Below are 17162 nucleotides of genomic sequence, written 5' to 3'. Positions count from 1 at the left end.
GAGAGATTTTAATTCTTATTTGCTGCACGTTAAAAATCAGCCATTTCTGGCACCCTGGGAGAATGAAAAGCCAAGGGTTGACTGTAAGATCAAAGGAGTCTGTCAGAGCAATGATTCTAAGGATCATTGCAAGACTGGATTTGGCAGCAGGTTGGTAAAATCTACCTGACAAAGTCTGACCTGTGTAAAATCTGTTCCTTACAAAGCCTCAATTTAATTACCCATTTTAAAATACAGATAGAGGCATGGGTAGTACCGAGGGCCTCTGAGAATATCCTCGTGGGGGTGGAATCTTTGTTCTGGTCTGAAGTTTTCATAACACCCTCGTTTAAAGAAGCACTGCAATTGCAACTATTGTTTTACATGTGGCTACTTCATCTCAGAGTGAGGATGGGGAAATAATTACATATAAACAGGAGGAAACAAACAGTTATTGCAGAGGGGGGGTCTGTAAAGAGTAAAGGAAGTAATTCTTAGAGCTCTCTGCAGTTCTTTCACATTGTGCATCTATGAAGGTTCCCTGAACCTAATTCCAGTTAATGGTATTGACTTAATAGTGCAAATCTTGCTCTATTGATGAGCAGGACGAGGTCTCATATTTAGCCAGAGCTGAAATGACACACATGGGCAAGTCCCTCTGGGCTAGGAAGCCAGCTCATATACAGAGAGAGGGGCTAAATAATCTGAGAAGTCTTCTCCCCTAAGGTCAGCTGTAGGTTAACAGAAGCAGAAATAAAATCTCCCAGAACTCACTTCAAAGTACTCTTTCCCCTTCTTTCAAAGACAAGTTATGTTTGAGGAACTGCCATATCCAAGTAGGGAAATTGTGGTTTATCTCCTCAGTAAAGGACCACTTCAGTCCAGTAAGTGATTAATTTGGAAAATCCCACTGGAACTCTCAGGATTCAAAATGGGAGCAATAATCAAAATACGTAGAAAAACAGTGGCATGTGCTCTGGTCCTCCTCCTTGTGCAGGCTGGAAACAGGAGGCTGCTTCTCACTTTGGCTCAGCTGGTGTAGGTTTGGAGGGATGCTGTTAACACCTTTGGAATTTCATAAGTAATTGCTATACAGATTGATCCACTATCTGTTCATAACTCTGCAAGCCTTAGGGATTAACCTGGTTATTGTAACCACTTACACAATCATGGCACAAATGATGGCATCAAAGAGAAATTTTAATGAGATCCTTGGAAGCTTGTGTTCAGAAAGAAGGCAGTGTAACTTGAGTATATCTACAGCAGCTTAATTAGGCTTGCAAACCATCCTTTCAGGGAAATTCTGGAATTACTAGATGTATTCTTTCAGTTGCCTGCACATGTCCATGTAATTCAGCACTTCACTGCCGCGTTGCGTGTGCTGCCAGTCTCTGCACTAAACTGCAGAATATTATTTTGCAATTTTTGCTGACTTGCTGCCCAGATACTCGGCTCTGGTAAGGTCGGGGCTTTAATGTGTTTCGGGGCCTCGCTCCACAGAATGCAAGGTTGAGCCAGCAGTGGATAAGTGAACGTGTCGTGTGTGTGTGCATTTCAGAACCTTCGGCCCCAGGAGAGCCGGACGGTGTTCAGCGGCTCCGTCAGCATCCCGTCGATCACAAAGTCCCGCACAGAGCCAGGACGATCCATGAGCGCGAGCAGCGGGTTAGCAGCACGTAAGCAAACAGAGCTGTGTTGCTTTGGGGGCTGTGCACAAGTCTTTCAGGGAAAGGGCTGCCTGCAGCTGCTTCTGTCCATGCTGGATAAGGATTTTCCAGAGTGATGGCTGACTGCATTGCTGCCAAGGGCCAGCAGAGTATTTTATCCTGCTTTCAAAGGAGCATGGGAATAAGCAGGTAGTGCTTTTGAGAGTCCCACATTTGTAATTTGTCAAGTTTTTTAAATTGGTGTTAGAATTCAAATTGCATTCTTAGCCCTGGGGCTGCTTTGGTCCTGCTCAAGTATTTTAAATCAGTGACAAGTTGTTCATAAGCTCCATGGTTATTAATTTTGTCACCGAGCTGTGTGTAGCTCTTGATGCCTCTCTTGCTGCCAGTGTGAAGATAAAGCAATAGGGAACTGGCTGCTGGAATGGAAGAGTGGCATTGCATTGAAAAGAGGCCACTGGAATTATGCAGCCCCCACAGCTGCTTGTACAACTGCCACCTTTGTCGAGAATGCTGTGGCTGTGCTGGGTAAAGTGTTCCAATGCTGGCATGCCAAGGGAGGGACTGGAGAATCCACAGGAACAATTGCAGCAGACAAGATAAAAGCCCACATAGCCTGCAAGCCATGAGCTCGGGACTTTGGGACACACTGCAGGAAAGCAGAACTAGCCAGAGAAACACCTAAACAAGTTCCTAGTGGGTTGAGTGGGGTCTGTAACAGTTCAATTCCTTGGGTGTTGCAGGATCATCTGCACAGAACGGCAGCGCTTTGCGGAGGGAATTCTCGGGAGGGAGCTACGGAGCAAAGCGCCAGCCCATGGCATCGCCCTCCGACGGGTCCCTGTCCTCGGGGGGCCTGGACCAGGGCAGCGATGCACCCACAAGGGACTACGAGCGAGAGGTGAGTGACAGCAGAAGAGGAGGAGCCTTAAGGGTGTTGATACAGATGAGGCAGTTCAGTCCTGCCATGGGTTTGGCTACAAGCTGGGGAGTCGTTGACAGGGGAGAGATGGATTTCCTGTATTTCAGGCTGCAAAAGACTTCGGTCAAAGTGTCAGCTCTGGTCCTGGTATTTAAGATGCAGAAAGAACTCTCTGCACTCCTTACCTGGAGATGTGTGGGTAGTGATGCTCCCCCAAATTCTGCCCCAGTATAGTAACAGCTTGATAGTGACATACCACAGCTTGAAGTGCTGATATTCCTTTTGACCTTTATGTGCAAAGATTCATAAGCTATCTTAGCAACCATTTCACAGGAGACGTTTTGTACTCAGAAGTTAACAAGGTAGTTTAAGAATTGTAATTTCATTTAGAGCAGGAACTGGATTTAATGATTTTTATTCTGTGCAGTCGAGACTGTCACTATGATAGGACTGAAATCCTGCCCAGTCCTAAACTCAGTCCCTTCAGCCAAGAATGTTTCACATGGGAGGCTTCAATCTGAAGCTGGCCTGCAAAACTTCCCCAACCCATTTTCTTACCAAAGAGTGTGAAAATGAGAGATCACACAGACTTTTCGTGGTGCTGGATATGTCCTGCCAGTTGAAGCTGGAAGGCAGCTGTGGGCCCAGATTCAGGCTCAGAGTTGCATCCTGCTGTACTCTGGAAGATCAAACTGCAATAACTCAACAGGATGCTTTGAATTGATACCCTGGGGTTGGCATAGAAGAGGGAGCTGTGATGAAGCCACAAAGATTTCTCATTTTAGTGCAAGAGCATCTCAGTCATGGTCTGTGAAAAGGCAGGAGCTGTTGCAGCTTCACAGGCAGCCTGAAGCTACACACTCTGCTGGCCAAGCAGCCCTTGGCAACACACAGACTGCCAGAATCCCACTGGTGCTGTGTCCTTATGTCAGTATCACTTACGCCTGCTGAAAGCAGAGTGACCTGACCACTTAATCTCACGTCTCCCTGGAAGTTGTGCGCAAAAAAGATCCCTCAGTATTTTTGGACACAAGCAAAATTCACAGAGGCCCTTGAATGCAGCCACTGTTGCTGAGACACTCTCAGTCACCCTCAGACTTGCTATCCTGTCACTTACTGGTGTTCTTGTGTGTCTCTGGGCTGCAGGACTCTGACTCTCCAAGACACTCGACAGCATCAAACAGCTCCAACCTCAGCAGCCCTCCTAGCCCGGTTTCTCCTCACAAGACCAAGAGCCTCTCCCTGGAGAGCTCTGACCACGTGAGTTGGGACTCATGAACTGCTTCAGCATTCAGATTTGGCATCACATCAGCTTGCTGTCCCCATGGCTGTCCCCTTCACTTGCTCCAGTTCTCACCTTCATCCTCCTAACCCTCCCCATTCCCTGTCTGAAAACGATCTGGGAGTGGGGTACAGAGGAAGGTAAAAGCTGGTTGTCTTCAGCACCGTTCGGCACTGCCTCACCTCCCCAGATCTGACAGCAGCAAATGAGCAAAGCTAGGGTGTTGGTAAATATCAGATGCTGTAGATTTGTATTAGTATTGGTTTCATTTTTGTGGTTACAGCTGCTTCATTTTTAAAGACATATTTATCCCACTCCCACTTCCCAAAAGGTAGCGTAAGTAGACCAGACCAGTATCAACAAGAGAAAATTCAGAGGGATTTTGTTTTCATACAATAGCTCATTGTACTGTACAAAAGTAGCACAGAGACCCCCTTCCCCTCCATGGGGAATGATCAGTATGTCAGAGGCACATAAAAGCTTTCAGCCACCACGTTTGAATGTCAATCTGATTGTCGCCAGCAAATCCTTATTGATTAAAATGATACATATTTTACTACAGTACAGAGTTTAAATAAATACGCAGATGTTAGAGTAAAATACGTATGTATATATTCAAAGAAAAAAAGCATTGTGTATGCAGCAGAAGATGGATGCTTATTTAAGAGAGCCTTTAATTTAAGATTTGTGTTGTCCCTGTTTTCATGCTCGGTGATTTACAGACTCGGAGGCCTGGCTAAAACCTCCCGCAGGACAGAGATTCCGTGTGCGCAGCACTCGCTGCACTGCCGGCACAGCCCCTGCAGTGCTCTCACAACACTTCTCTCCTCCTGGCCGTAGCAGAACTGAAGCTGTAATTCCTACTTTCCTCATAGTCCCCATCCTTTTCAAAAATGACAGCAGTTGGCAGCAAGGCCCTGTCCCAGCAGCCACGGGCACTGGTCAGCCCGGCGGCTGCCCTGGTTCCGTGTGTGCCACCTGTGAGCTGGAGCCTTGCAGCAGCTACAGGAGAGGTCCTTCAGGCAGCAAGGGAGTTCAATGCAGCTGGATTCAGCAGGAAAACTGTTTCCCTGGGTCAGCCTTTGAGCAGGTTTAACTCAGAAGGGAGCAGCCTTCCACATCTCCTTGACCATCCCTAAGCAGCAAACTCTTAGTGTCATTACCAAATACTGGTTGCTAATACACATCAGCCAAACGAGTGCCCTTAGCCCAAAGCTGGCCCTGGCTGGCTTTGCTCTCACTGTAGCAATGAAGAACCTTGAAGACTGACCTCACACTGTTCACACTGTGGTAGTCAAAGATGCCCAGTGACCCACAACTGCTGCACTGGCAAGGTTGGTTTTCCTCTGCCCCCTACCTGTGCTGTGGGTTTGTGCAATTTGCAGTTGTTTCTATGTGTTCACCTGCTGTTTGGTTCCAAAAGCAGGGCAGGTTGGAGGGCAGGAAGCATTGCAGTGGAAAGCAGAACCCACTGAAGTTGGAAAAATCAATACAAAGCTGAGGTGGTCACCCAGTCGACAGAGTAAAGTGAAAAACTGGTGCACCAATGTATGGTAAGAGGAAGATGTCTCTTCTCTTTAGTTAGCAAGGCAGATGTGCTTTTCATTCGGGACGAGCCTCTCTTCCCAGTAGTATTGTTGCTGACTTCATACTATGACCATACTCAAACACACAAGGGCTTTTTGTATTTAGAATGTTGGGGTTTGTGGGTTTCAGAAACTTGTTTCAGCTCTCATAAAACCATTCTGTATTCTTGCAGTCAGCAGTTGTAGAGTTTCACCCACGCAGAGGTGTTTGGGGTTTTGCAGTTTCTGTCTTCCCTAATAGAAGTTATAGGTAAGTTCAAAGCATGTACAGTAATTTCCAGGTATGATCTAAATGTGACATAGGGAACAAGACACAGATCATCTAATCCATTTAATCATGCTGGGTCTCCTAGGTAAGATTTCTCTTTCACTCTGAATCAAGAGGCTTATCCAAGTTTAAGCTAATTCAATGTTACTTTGGGACAGGAATTCAAGAAATTATTGTAGAAACCATCATATCGAATGCCTGTCTCTCTCCTTTTTGGGTATTTCAGAGTAGCAAGCTGGTTGTGTTGTTTGTTTTCACCTCAAACCTACTACTTTGCAAGCCTGGCATTTGAAATTAAAAGCTTTAGCAAACAGCAAAGCATCTGAAAGTAATTCCTCCCAGAAAAGTTTATGTATTTCCGAAGGACAGATAGGCAGGGTGTTATTGGCATTACTGAAATTCCACATCAGCTTCTTTTTAAAGGCTGCATATCGCTTCAAGTATAGCCACTGCTTTTTCGCCACAATTCCCTTGTTTTGGTGAAGCATGTCCACACACTTTTCAAAGCCTTTGCAGACTAGTTTTGTATTTACTGTATGTTGTATTTAAACAATAATCTTATTTTGATGTTGAGAGAAGGCATGTAAAGAGCAGTCATTGAAGACAGAGCAGCCTGCATGGCAGTCCCCTGAGAGAGGGTCACAGGATCTTTTCCCATGGACTTTTTTTTCACAGTTGTGCTAAAGCTCTATCTGAAAATGGAACCCAAATAGCCACAACACAGCAAACAATTAAATTGAGTAAACCCCTGTGTTTACTCGGTTCCAGTGCCTGCAATCTATTGATACCAACCCCTGGCATTTTCAGGCAGAGCTGTGTTACAACACTAAGCTCAGAGGATGAGAGCTCCACAGGCCTACGCTGTTTGTACACTACAATGTCTGAGCCTCAGCAGTCTCTGCTAGGATTTATTTAAGCATTAGTTTGGTCCTGTGCATTTTTATACATGTCTGTTCAAAAGAGAAACAGCAACTGTTCTCTCAGTTGAAAAGCAAATGGCCACATCACTTATTTGAAAAGAGAAAAATTCTCCTAGGACTTCAATAGTTTTATATATTTGGGGACCATTTGGTTACAGACTCAATTTGAAACCACACTCTCTTTGTTGGTATGCATACTGCAGCTGAGCTTTCTAAAGGCTCATTGGGCTAGGAAAAGTAACTTGGTCATTTGAACTGTAAGACTCTTGACTGGTATCTCCAAGGCAATTGTCTCCTGAGGTTTGATGTTTGCTCCTTTGCACTGTAGCACTGCTTCAACTTCACAGGTCGAGGGCTGTGTTTTGTTCTGGGAGCTTAAAATCTCCCACTGAATTCCTGACTGTGGCACATGTTCTCTGTACACAGGATGTGTATCTAGCTGATTTTTTTTTCCTTTTGGCTGAGACTGAAGGTGTTTGCATTTTTGACAGTGCTTAAACAGATGGGTTGTTGAGGTTTTGCCTTTTTTTTTTTTCTCTTCTAATGGCAACAAGGATCTGAACAGATTCAGGCAGCTACTAAGGATTCCAGGTTATAGGATGGAATAGGTTTGGTAAATAGTTTTCCCCTGCACATGTGCACACACAAGTATGTGGCTTCCTCCCACATTTCATAAACCCAAAAGCAGCGTTACAGTACTCTCTTCTCTCTTGCCTTTGGCCTGTAGAAGACAGCTGGTGGTTTCAAAAAAACATTCCTGAGGCTGTGGTGAAGTAGTTGCTTCTTTTCCCCTCCCTTAGTTGCTGTGGCTTGTTAAGAATGTGCATTTTGCCCATTTAAGTGAGTTTCAAAACTGAGTCAGGAATGTTCTCTCCTTGATCTGATTCTGATGAGTTACAACCCAGGTGTGTTATTCTCAGGTATATGGCAGAGGGAAGTTAAGGGTCTTGCCATACCAAAAAAGTCCAAAAAGCATTGTTTATTTATAGGGATGTAGTTCAACTGCACCTAACTGGTTCATAGTGTGTGTCAGCCTTTCCAAACAGAACAGTTGGATTATTAATGCAGAAGCAGATTCTGGCCCCGTGTTGTATTGCATGGCCAGACCCTGAATGATAGGACAGACATGCTCTTGGGTGGAAAAAGGGTTTCTTTTCCATGTTGTGAATGCTGTTTAATTTTACATGAATGCATTAAGGGTAAAACTTACTGCAGTGCAAGTACCCACAGCTCCTGAGCCTTAGTCTGAGAATCGAAGTGGCACGTAGCAATTCCTGCTGTGGGTTCTTTTGTTAATATGAGCCCGTTCCATGGAGGAAGTGGGACAACTTTTCTGCACTAACACAAAATGCACCCTTCTGTGCACTTTGTGCTCACACTTTATACAGATAAACACCCCCAGAAGCCGCTCTGCTGCAGGCTTTCCAGTCTGAATTCCAACTCCTCTCATTCCAGCCACAGCTCAGTACAACCTAGTTTCATTCTCCATTTAAGAAAGTCACATCTACAGGGAAGAAATCCACAAACAAACCAGTGTTGCTATACCTGCCTTTTTATGTATGACAGTTTCATATCATTTATTTTTAAAATATGTTTTTTAGGTTTTTCATTGTAATATTATTGTACAGTTTTGCATGGCATAGATGTAATCACTTTTTTGTTTTAGAGTATAAAAGCTGACAAGTGTGCGTGTGGGGGAAAGATTCTGCTTTTTGCCTCTTCTCACTCTTTTGTTTAATGCCCTCAATGTTGTAGGGGACATTGTAAGAGATTCTCTGCTACAGAACAATGATGTAGATTCTTTTGCACAGAAATATTTAAGGTGGAACAGTCAACAATGTAAAAATGACTTACCACCAATATTTTATGTTGGTAACACACTTAATATTAACCTCCTTTGATGTACTGCAATAAAACAGGGAACTGTTAGAAATGCAGATGTTCTGTCTTTTTTTCCCACCTCCCCACATTAAGCTTTGAGGAGGAAATGGAAAGGGGATTGATGGTGCTCTTGAAGATACAACACACTGGTTCTAACACATCTGCACAAGTGCACAGTGAGAAGAAAAGGAATATGTGAGAAAATCTATTTCCCTTTAACAGCTTTCAAGAAAAATGACCAGATCCTTTTGAAAATACAAAGGCACGGGATACTTTGCTATATTGAACTACAGTTTTCGTGACCTTTTCCTTAGGTCACCTGTGCTGTGATTGACCTAAGAAATAGGTAAAGAGTTGTGGTCAGTGCTTTTGATGTTCCTCCTTCATTTGTAGTTACACTTCAAACGTTTCAGCTGTCCTAGTGCTAGAGGCTGGATTGTTGGTTAGTTCTGAGCTACCAACATCACACTGACCTTCATACACTTTTAAGTAAATCTCAGAATACCTGTGAAGTTTTGCATGTGCCCTGACCCTTTCCTATAATCTACCAGTTCCTCACAAGTCAGCCTGGAATTTTCCCTGTACTAAAGAGTGTTGGTACATCTTCCTCTTCATTCATTCCCCTGTTGGTGTAATGTTGGAAATGGCCTCACTGTGCCTTGGGAAGTTTAGATCAGCTATTAGGGAAAATTTCTTCACAGGAAGGTATGTGAAATACGGGAACGGGCTGCACAGGGAAGTGGCAGAGTCACCATCCATGGAAGTGTTCAAAGGGTGTGTGGATATGGCACTTAAGGATGTGGTTTAGTGGTGAAAAAGGTGGTGCTGGGCTGAGGGTTGGTTCTGATAATCTTAGAGGTCTTTTCCAACCTTAGCAATTCTGGGTAAGTTCTGCTTTGGTATCTGCTTCAGTCACTCCCCTGCAGCAGGAATACAGGACCGTGCTGGTACTCATCCCACGCTGCCAGCAGTGCCAGCCTGGGCATTCTTCCATCACCAAAGCCTACCAGCACTCCCCTCCAGGAACAGGCACCATGATTCCCATTTCTTTCAAGGCCTTTGTCTGTCTTGCTCCTGTCCCTCTCCTTCACTCAAAATTATTACTTTCTCAGCCCTTCACTCCAATTCATGTGGATTTAAGCCCATGGCTCATCCCCTTCAGGCAGCTGCTGTAGCTCTGGGACAGACCCTGGGTCCTGTGCTCTGACTTTTCAATCAGTGCTTTATTTTGGATTTCCCAGGGGGCCAGTTGCACAGCTGTGAAGGTCTTGGGAAATGGGCCTTGTGGTGTAAGGGATCTGGGCATTAGAAAAGCAGAAATTGAACTGCATGTTCCACTCCTGTTCAGCTCCTCAGCATTCATTTTCTGTTTTAATGCAGCAGCCAGGTTGACTAAAGAAAGGAGGTAGGAAAATCACTGCTACCAGAGGTAGCCTGAATCTTGGTCCTTTAGAATGGAAAATCACTGTCACCAGGCGGCAGCTTTAACCTCCAGCTTGCCCTGTGGAAAGAAATGTTTTCACAAGAGATTTTTTTCTAGAACATAGAAGCTTCCTGCAGGACAGAAAGAGTCACATCCTCAAGCGGCAAGTGTACAAGCAAATGCAGTGGCTGGCACAGATCAAGTGTTCTGCTCACTGTACATTGTCACAACTTCTCTGAGCCAGAGGTTCCAGCTCACATTTTCTGCACGGCTGTTCCTCTGACATGCAATTCCTCCTGTCACAAATCTCTCTGGACAAAGCTACAGCCATTATTAATGCTTTTAGAGCATACACAAAAGGCCAGGAGAATTAGGGACTGAGAGCTCTAATTAGCTCTCCTAATAAAGCAACATCTTAGCTTCTCTGAGTTGCTACCCTCTTGCAAATGCAAAACAACTCCACTGTTCAGCTGGATGTTATTCCTAAACACTCTTGGGAAGGGGAATGTTTGCTAGGAGTTGAGCACTCTTGCCCCAGCATGGTATACACAAGATGTGGGCTGACGTGAATGAGTGCTTACTGGAAAAGTGAACTGTAGTGCTCCGGCTTATTCTGCTGCCTTTGCAAGTTCTCTGAGCATGCTGGCCTTGAATCTTCAGTTGCAGAAACTCTGCTCTGAAGCTCACCTCGTCTAATTCCCTTGTCAGCTTCTTATACTTTACTTTTTAAACTTTAACATAAGCATTTAACAGCTCAAACAACTCTGCTGTTTTTACAGCTGCAAGGTCTCTATCCAAAGGAGAAAAACTAAACAGTGTCTAGCAGAACTCAAAACAAGGAGAGTTTCTCTTTGTACACTGATAAACTGCTTGATGCAAAACTATTACTTCACTGAACAGCAGGGTTAACTCTTCTCAAAAGGTTAAGAATAAGCTGACCAGCATTTTGAATTAAACTGCACTGCATCTTGTTCAACAAAGTCTTAAATGAAGTGGCTTATATGTTTATGGCTTTGGAATAAAGATAATACTATACCCTGTCTTCCTGTTTCTCAGAGGTGCCTTCTGAGAGAGACCATTTATTCACTTACCTGGTTCTTTCGCTCGGGTAGTGTCAGCTGTCAGGATTGCACACATGCTGAAGTGTAAGATCAGACAACCTGGGCCTTCCTGGGCTCTGTTAACTGAGTAGGACCTGCTGGTAAATACCTGGCCCTTGCCAGGCAAGGACACCTGCCTTATGAGCTCCAGGTAAGCCTCAACTCCGAACAGCTTTCTTCACAAGTGGAGGAAAGGCAAAAAGACTTGTGTTCAGGAGACTGCTAACAGAGCAATTGAAACAAAGGAAGATTAGAAAACAAGTAAGTTACCAGGGATTTTCATGGCAAGACAGTGTTGTCAAGTGTTGAGGCTGATGTCCTGGCTCCCGGTAAATGTGTCACCATCACAGCCAGCACTAGTGCCACAGCTGCAATGATGGAGGCATCAACAGGCCACAGGTGGCTGGCCTGGCAAGGGCAGTAGCAATTCCTTGAGCAAATGACTGCAGCAAGAGGAGACCTGGGAGCTGCTGCTTCTGCTCAGCTGCTGTTTATGCCCCAGAACAGGATACTGCTCACTTGAGTGTCTGTTCCCACACCAGAAGATGACACAGCCACAGGCAGCAGGCCCACGGCACAAGCACTTTTTTATTGACATCAGTAAGTTGTACAGGGACAGGCTTTGTACAAAAACCTACAAAAGTCAATTTCCTAGCTTGACTCCAAGAGTTTAAAACTGTGCATCTGGTTTGAACTGTGTGACATTTCAGCCGGAGCTGGAGCTGCTCACCAGAGACAGGAGATGTTTGTCTGCCTTGCTGCAAGTTCTGCCTTACAGAGAAACACACAGACGAGGGTCTTAGTCAGGAGTCCAGCAAGCAGTCGGTGTCAGAGTTGTAGCTTATCTAACTCGCCCTCAGGAAAGCTGAGACCTACCAGACAGTGCAGAATCCCACTATTTGTGCTCAGGTATAGCTCTGCTGATTACATATTTGACTCCCAGAACTGAGATGGGTTGTGACAGTGTGTATCTGTGTGTGTTTAAAAGAGACTGACACTCAATTCTCGGACTTTTAAAATACTTCCTATGTTTAGCTTGCAAGCCAAAAACAAGCAGAAAGCATAAAACTTCTACTTACACACACGCCCCTTGCATTAAATCAATGTCAGTAAAATCCAGGAGGGTACTCAGACTGCCACCACTTGACTTGCAAAAACATGGGGGAGGTGCTGGATGTGTCTGTGGTAGGGAACACCTTGGTATTTCATTCTATAAATTCACAGTATGAAAACTACTTGAATTCCACCTCAGCTTGAAAGAGGGAAGGTTTTTAAAAAGCAATTTGTGGAGAATTACAAATAGATTTCAATATTAAATTCTGCTCTCGTCCTCCTGCCCCTACTTGTTATAAAATGCTCTCAATATGCAGCCACCATCACAATGTTAGAAATGGATTCAAGGTTGTCAGCTGGTGCCTTGAAGCAGCACAGAAGCACTCAGAGTTTCCTGCAAGCTGTGGGCTGTGCTGGCAGTCCAGGTGGGACAGACACAGCAGGAAAGAGCAGCTTTGTCCTCATGGAATGCCCACTTGGCTTCCAGAGCAAGGGGCTGCTGCATCTCAAGAGGATGGAGAGCTGGGGAGCAATGCAGGGGAGGCTTAGAACGCTCTCTGCAAGGCTCAGCTGAACTGGGCCCTCAGAACAAGGCAAGTTCATTCTTACTACTCCTCTGGCTTCTTACCCCTACTGCTCCAGTATTTGCTATATGCCTCTTGGAACATGTTTTTGCAGGGAATTTTGGCCTTCAGTTTGGTGCAGATCAGGAAAGAGCCCCCCATCTTCCGATGAAGAGAGTAGGTCTCCTCTGGTGGGGGGATGAGCCGATGCTTCAGCATGATTGGGATTAAACCATGGATCTTCTCAGTGGTGCTTTGGTTGCCAAAATCAAAAGGCTCCTCAGATGCAAAAGCCTCTCCCAAGATGAGGACAGCATTTAAGTGGGCATCTTCCATTTCCTGCCCAAAAGGAAAGAGGGATAAGTAACATCACTAACCATGACAAGCACCAGGAAGGAAAAGAAATGCTAGTGCTAATAGCAGCAGCTCAGGAGAAATAGCCCTGTCCATGACCAAGGGAACCTCCAGCCCCCAGCATGACTGAGGAACATTTAGTTCATACAGTTTTGAGCAACTAAGCCTTCCAGAAGACCATATTCCCAGCCATGAAATTTCAGGAATTGTCATCACCCACAGGGTCTTTCAGGGGGAGAGAAGGAAGGACAGTGGTTTTGGGGCCTCCTCATTACTCCTCCTGCTCCCAAAAGGAAGTGAGAACAAAAGCCAAAAGCTTTTTTACCCTCCTACCTCATCCTTATCAACAGGGCTTTTAGACTGACACTTTTACCACATCAAGAAATCTGGGGAAGTTCACAGACCCGCAACCACCTTATCTGTGGCCAGCACCAAAATCAGACCCTTCTGCTCCATACCTTGATTTCATAGCCAGTGAGGAATTTCATTTCAATGGACTTCTTCAGCACTCTCTCTCTGTCCATGTCAGCAGCTGCCTTGATTACCTGAGGAGGAGGAATACTTTCAGGAGAGCCAAGAGATGAGTGAACAACGCTTTGAGCACAGGACAGCTGCACAGGCCACAGGAGCACCTGGCAACACCACCCACCTGCTCACTTCCTTGCCTCTGTCCTCCCTTCAGGGGCCTGCATGCTGGGCAGGTTAAGAGCCATTGGCAAAAAGATACAGCTCTTTCCAACACATGGCCCAGAGAATGTAAGGGACAGCAAAAAAGCTTCACGAATAGCTCCTCTCCCAAAGAAACAGCAGAGCCAACTGTGAGCAGCTTTAGGTGGCAGCTGCTGGCCCTGGCAGCCCAGTTACCACGTGCAGAACATGGTGATCACAAATGTTTGACTTCGCATCAATTTATCTGTCTGTGGAAAAGCTAGAAACCTCTGGAAGAGGCAGGGAACAAGCAATGTCTGCATACCTTCATGTAAAACCCACAGAATTCTGGGTGCTCTGATAACACCCTGCTGCCCAAGCCCCCCAGCGGCAAGCAACACTGCAGTTCACTTTTGTGAACATCCCAACTCAGAGAGGCAGCAGCTTGCCGCACATGGGTAGACAGCCATGGCAAGGGATGAAACAGGAACAGAGATCGCTCTCTTGCCTCCAGCCCTGCTTCCCTCCACACCCAAAGTGTATGTGGGTACAAAGTGATAACAGCGAAGAGTATTTGAAAATCAAGTGCAGCTCTCTAGGACACAGTGCAAGTCCTCACCTCTATGTAGACATCTGTGAACTTCTCATCAAACCCTCGCGTTGCTCCGAAGTCCAGCAGGGCCACCTGGGAATGGACAAACCCATCTGTATTACAGAGCCAACCGTTCTGGTAGAACGTGATCTTAAGAATGCTCCTGATGTCTTCAGGAAGCTCAGCTGGCTTTCCCAGAGCTCTTCTCTGCATCCCAACTGCTCCTCACTCCTTTATTCCCGGTCTGCCACCTGCAGCTTTCCCACTGACCACCTTCAGCACAGACCCTGAGGCTAAGGAAGTAGCTGTGACTGACCCAGGGCCATGGGTACAGCAGCCCTGCTCTCCTGCTGAGCCCTAGTGAGGGCAAGTGGCAAAGGGAGGTTTCCCTGTGCTATCTGCCCATGCCTCAAGGACAGGAATCTGAGAGAACCTCAGTAAGGGCTCATTAAACTCTGGGAGTGGGGAATAATGAAAATCTGGTGAACACCAATGTTTGTATAGGCAGAACAGTGGCTGCTTGGGCTTACCTTGTGCAGCTGAGGGTCATAGAAGAAGTTTGACCAGTTGGGGTCAGTCTGCATGTACCGGAACTCAAACAGCTCCCGCAGACACAGCACCAGGATGTTGTGACAGATCTTCCAGAACAAGGAGAGACAAGAAACAAGTCAGGAGGGCAGCAAGCCCTACTAACACCTGTAACTTAGAGCAGGCATCAGCAAACAGGGAACACATCACCACACCAGCAGGAACCATCTCTCTATGCTGCCAAACTCCTGCAGAGGTAAAGGAGCACCTCTCAGCAACTCCCAGCCCACACCTGCCATGGGACATCCTTAGCAGATGGCACAGATGCTCCAGTGCTCATCCAACTGCATTTTGGTTGTGCCTTTTAATTTCCCAGCCTTGACTACACATGGGGTGGCTGCAAGAATGGGAATCTTGCATGATACACAGACCCACCAAGTACCCCTTCTGTGGGCTCAGCACTGACCCAGCATGAAGGGGGAGCAGCAGAGCCACACCTCGGGACCAACAGGCACAGAGAAGCAAGAGTACCAGTCCCTGAAGAACCCCCTGCTGAATTCCATACTCCAGCAGAACTTTTCTGTGAGAATTACTAAGCTGGAGCCTGTTCAGCAGAACTGCCAGCCACACTCTGCCCCTCTCCAGCTTCTGCAAAGCTGAGTGGAACATCACAGCCAAGGTGGAAGGAGGAGAGCACCAAATGCAAGCCAGACCCCGCTACAGGACGCTGCCATTTGGGTCAGAAGACAGAGGGTCAGCCAGGCCAGTTGCTTATAGGAAAGAAGGGCTGCTCATGCAGCAAGACCCCAGCTCACAGCCTTTTAAAATGAGTGCTGGTGATAGGGCAGCTCATTGCAGGGAACAGTCCCTAAGAATAGGCAGCCAGCTCTGGCACAGCTTCAAATCTAATGTGACATTGAGATTTGTTTATCCAGAGGAACAGACTCTGCCCTCTTCCCACGTAACCTGCTAACAGCTGACAGCTCACACCAAGAAACACACACACACACATATCCAAATACCAGGACAGTTATTTCTGCTACTAGAACAGCTGCTTGTCCCATCACAGCACTCCGATCCCTGGCTATATTCAACACCAACGCCTACCTATCCCCACATCCCTGCTCCTGTTTACTGACAGGTACTTTTCCAGCAGCCCTGTGCAGCACATGTCAGTCCTGCAGGAGATGACACCCAACTGCTTGCACTGGGATGATGCTGCAATTCTGCCCAGAAGAGCAGCTGCATAAGACCCCTTTTCCCCTTGCTGACAGTCCCTCCCAACCTTAAGGTAATCAGAAATGGCATCACCACACAGCAAGGCTACCTCCCCTTCAGCTGCCCTTGCCATTCACCCCCTCCAACCCCTCCCTGCTGAGTGCTGGTGCCTGCAAGGCCCAAACAAGCCTGGAGAGACTCCAGTGTTACTGCCACCTTCCCTAAACAAGTCTTCCTAGAGACTCCAGCCCGTCCCTGACTCCAGCCCTGCTCAGGGTTTGCCGTGCCATGAGGCATGCCCCAGTCTGGCAGTCACGGGCAGGCCGAGCAAGGGCAGAAGTACAACCTCCCCACTTTACCTCATTTCGGATCTCCTGGCTCAGCCCTTCAGCTTGATCCAAGGGAAAGCCAGACACCAGCTCTGTGGTGAGCACATGCTTGCTGCACAGTTCATCTATTACTCTTGGGACATAAAAGAAGGGATGGTCTTTCAGCAGCTCCCTAGGGATGGAGAAAGGAGAGCAAAAGGTTTAGGAGCCCTGAGAGCAGACAAACCCATCAGCAACACCTCACAGAGCCCTTCACCAGCCTCCCTCCACACCCTAGCTGGGGCTGTCAGGATGTTCTCCTCAGCAGTTACAGTAAGGATTAACTCAGCAGAAATCCTGCCAGTGCCTTACAGCTGCTGCCAGCTTGTGAGGTCGCATCTCCTGCCAGGGCAGTGATACTAAGAAAGCTCCAGGCCGGTGCATCAAGGGGCACTGGGCTCTTCTGCTCACCCCACTTGGCTTCAGGGCCAGACTGTACACATGGAAGAAAGGGCTTTGCCAAGGGGAGCCATGCCACAGGGAAGTTCTGCAGCAGGACAGGAAGAGCATCCAGCCACCACGTAAAAACAACCCGGATGCTATGGCAAGCCAAGGGAGCAGGCAGCACTGGTGGTGGTAACTGCTGTAAGAGAGCTGAACTGAGAAGCTCCTAGGCTGAAGGATGGGACAAGTTCACAACAGGTGACCTAAGAACACACAGAAGAGCACTGCAACCCAGCCTCAGGAGTTACTGCAGCACCTTCACGTGTGGCAGAACAGACTGACTTGCATGGGAAGAGAGAGGATAGGTGATCCCATTTCAGCTGACTGAAGCCATGCCCAGCTGAGACAAGGTGGTGATTCTGGGGG

At 46.7% G+C, this 17162-nt stretch overlaps 2 protein-coding genes across 14 annotated transcripts in view; one reads left to right on the top strand and one right to left on the bottom strand.

Moving 5' to 3' along the window:
- Window positions 1–8557, top strand: part of CDC42BPA (CDC42 binding protein kinase alpha) — a 185784-nt gene extending 177227 nt beyond the window's left edge. For all 12 annotated transcript variants that reach the window (XM_042051584.1, XM_042051582.1, XM_042051581.1 and 9 more), the window contains 3 exons: window positions 1538–1655; window positions 2390–2547; window positions 3715–8557. In XM_042051584.1, the coding sequence (XP_041907518.1) occupies window positions 1538–1655; window positions 2390–2547; window positions 3715–3846 (408 nt within the window). In that variant the 3' untranslated portion in view covers window positions 3847–8557. The remainder of the gene's footprint in view (window positions 1–1537; window positions 1656–2389; window positions 2548–3714) is intronic.
- A 3039-nt stretch (window positions 8558–11596) lies between these two features.
- COQ8A (coenzyme Q8A) overlaps window positions 11597–17162 on the bottom strand; it is a 42886-nt gene continuing 37320 nt past the window's right edge. For both annotated transcript variants that reach the window (XM_042051592.1, XM_042051593.1), the window contains exons 11-15: window positions 16344–16485; window positions 14769–14876; window positions 14266–14331; window positions 13457–13543; window positions 11597–12983 (exon numbers count right to left, since the gene is read on the bottom strand). In XM_042051592.1, the coding sequence (XP_041907526.1) occupies window positions 12690–12983; window positions 13457–13543; window positions 14266–14331; window positions 14769–14876; window positions 16344–16485 (697 nt within the window). In that variant the 3' untranslated portion in view covers window positions 11597–12689. The remainder of the gene's footprint in view (window positions 12984–13456; window positions 13544–14265; window positions 14332–14768; window positions 14877–16343; window positions 16486–17162) is intronic.

This window comes from Corvus kubaryi, unplaced genomic scaffold (assembly GCF_017639235.1).
Source record: "Corvus kubaryi isolate FWS band 111438036 unplaced genomic scaffold, C.kubaryi_AGA036_p1.0 76, whole genome shotgun sequence".
NCBI classification, from domain to species: domain Eukaryota; kingdom Metazoa; phylum Chordata; class Aves; order Passeriformes; family Corvidae; genus Corvus; species Corvus kubaryi.
The sequence above is the reverse complement of the archived record's forward strand: the minus strand, read 5'-3'. Positions and strand labels throughout refer to the sequence as shown.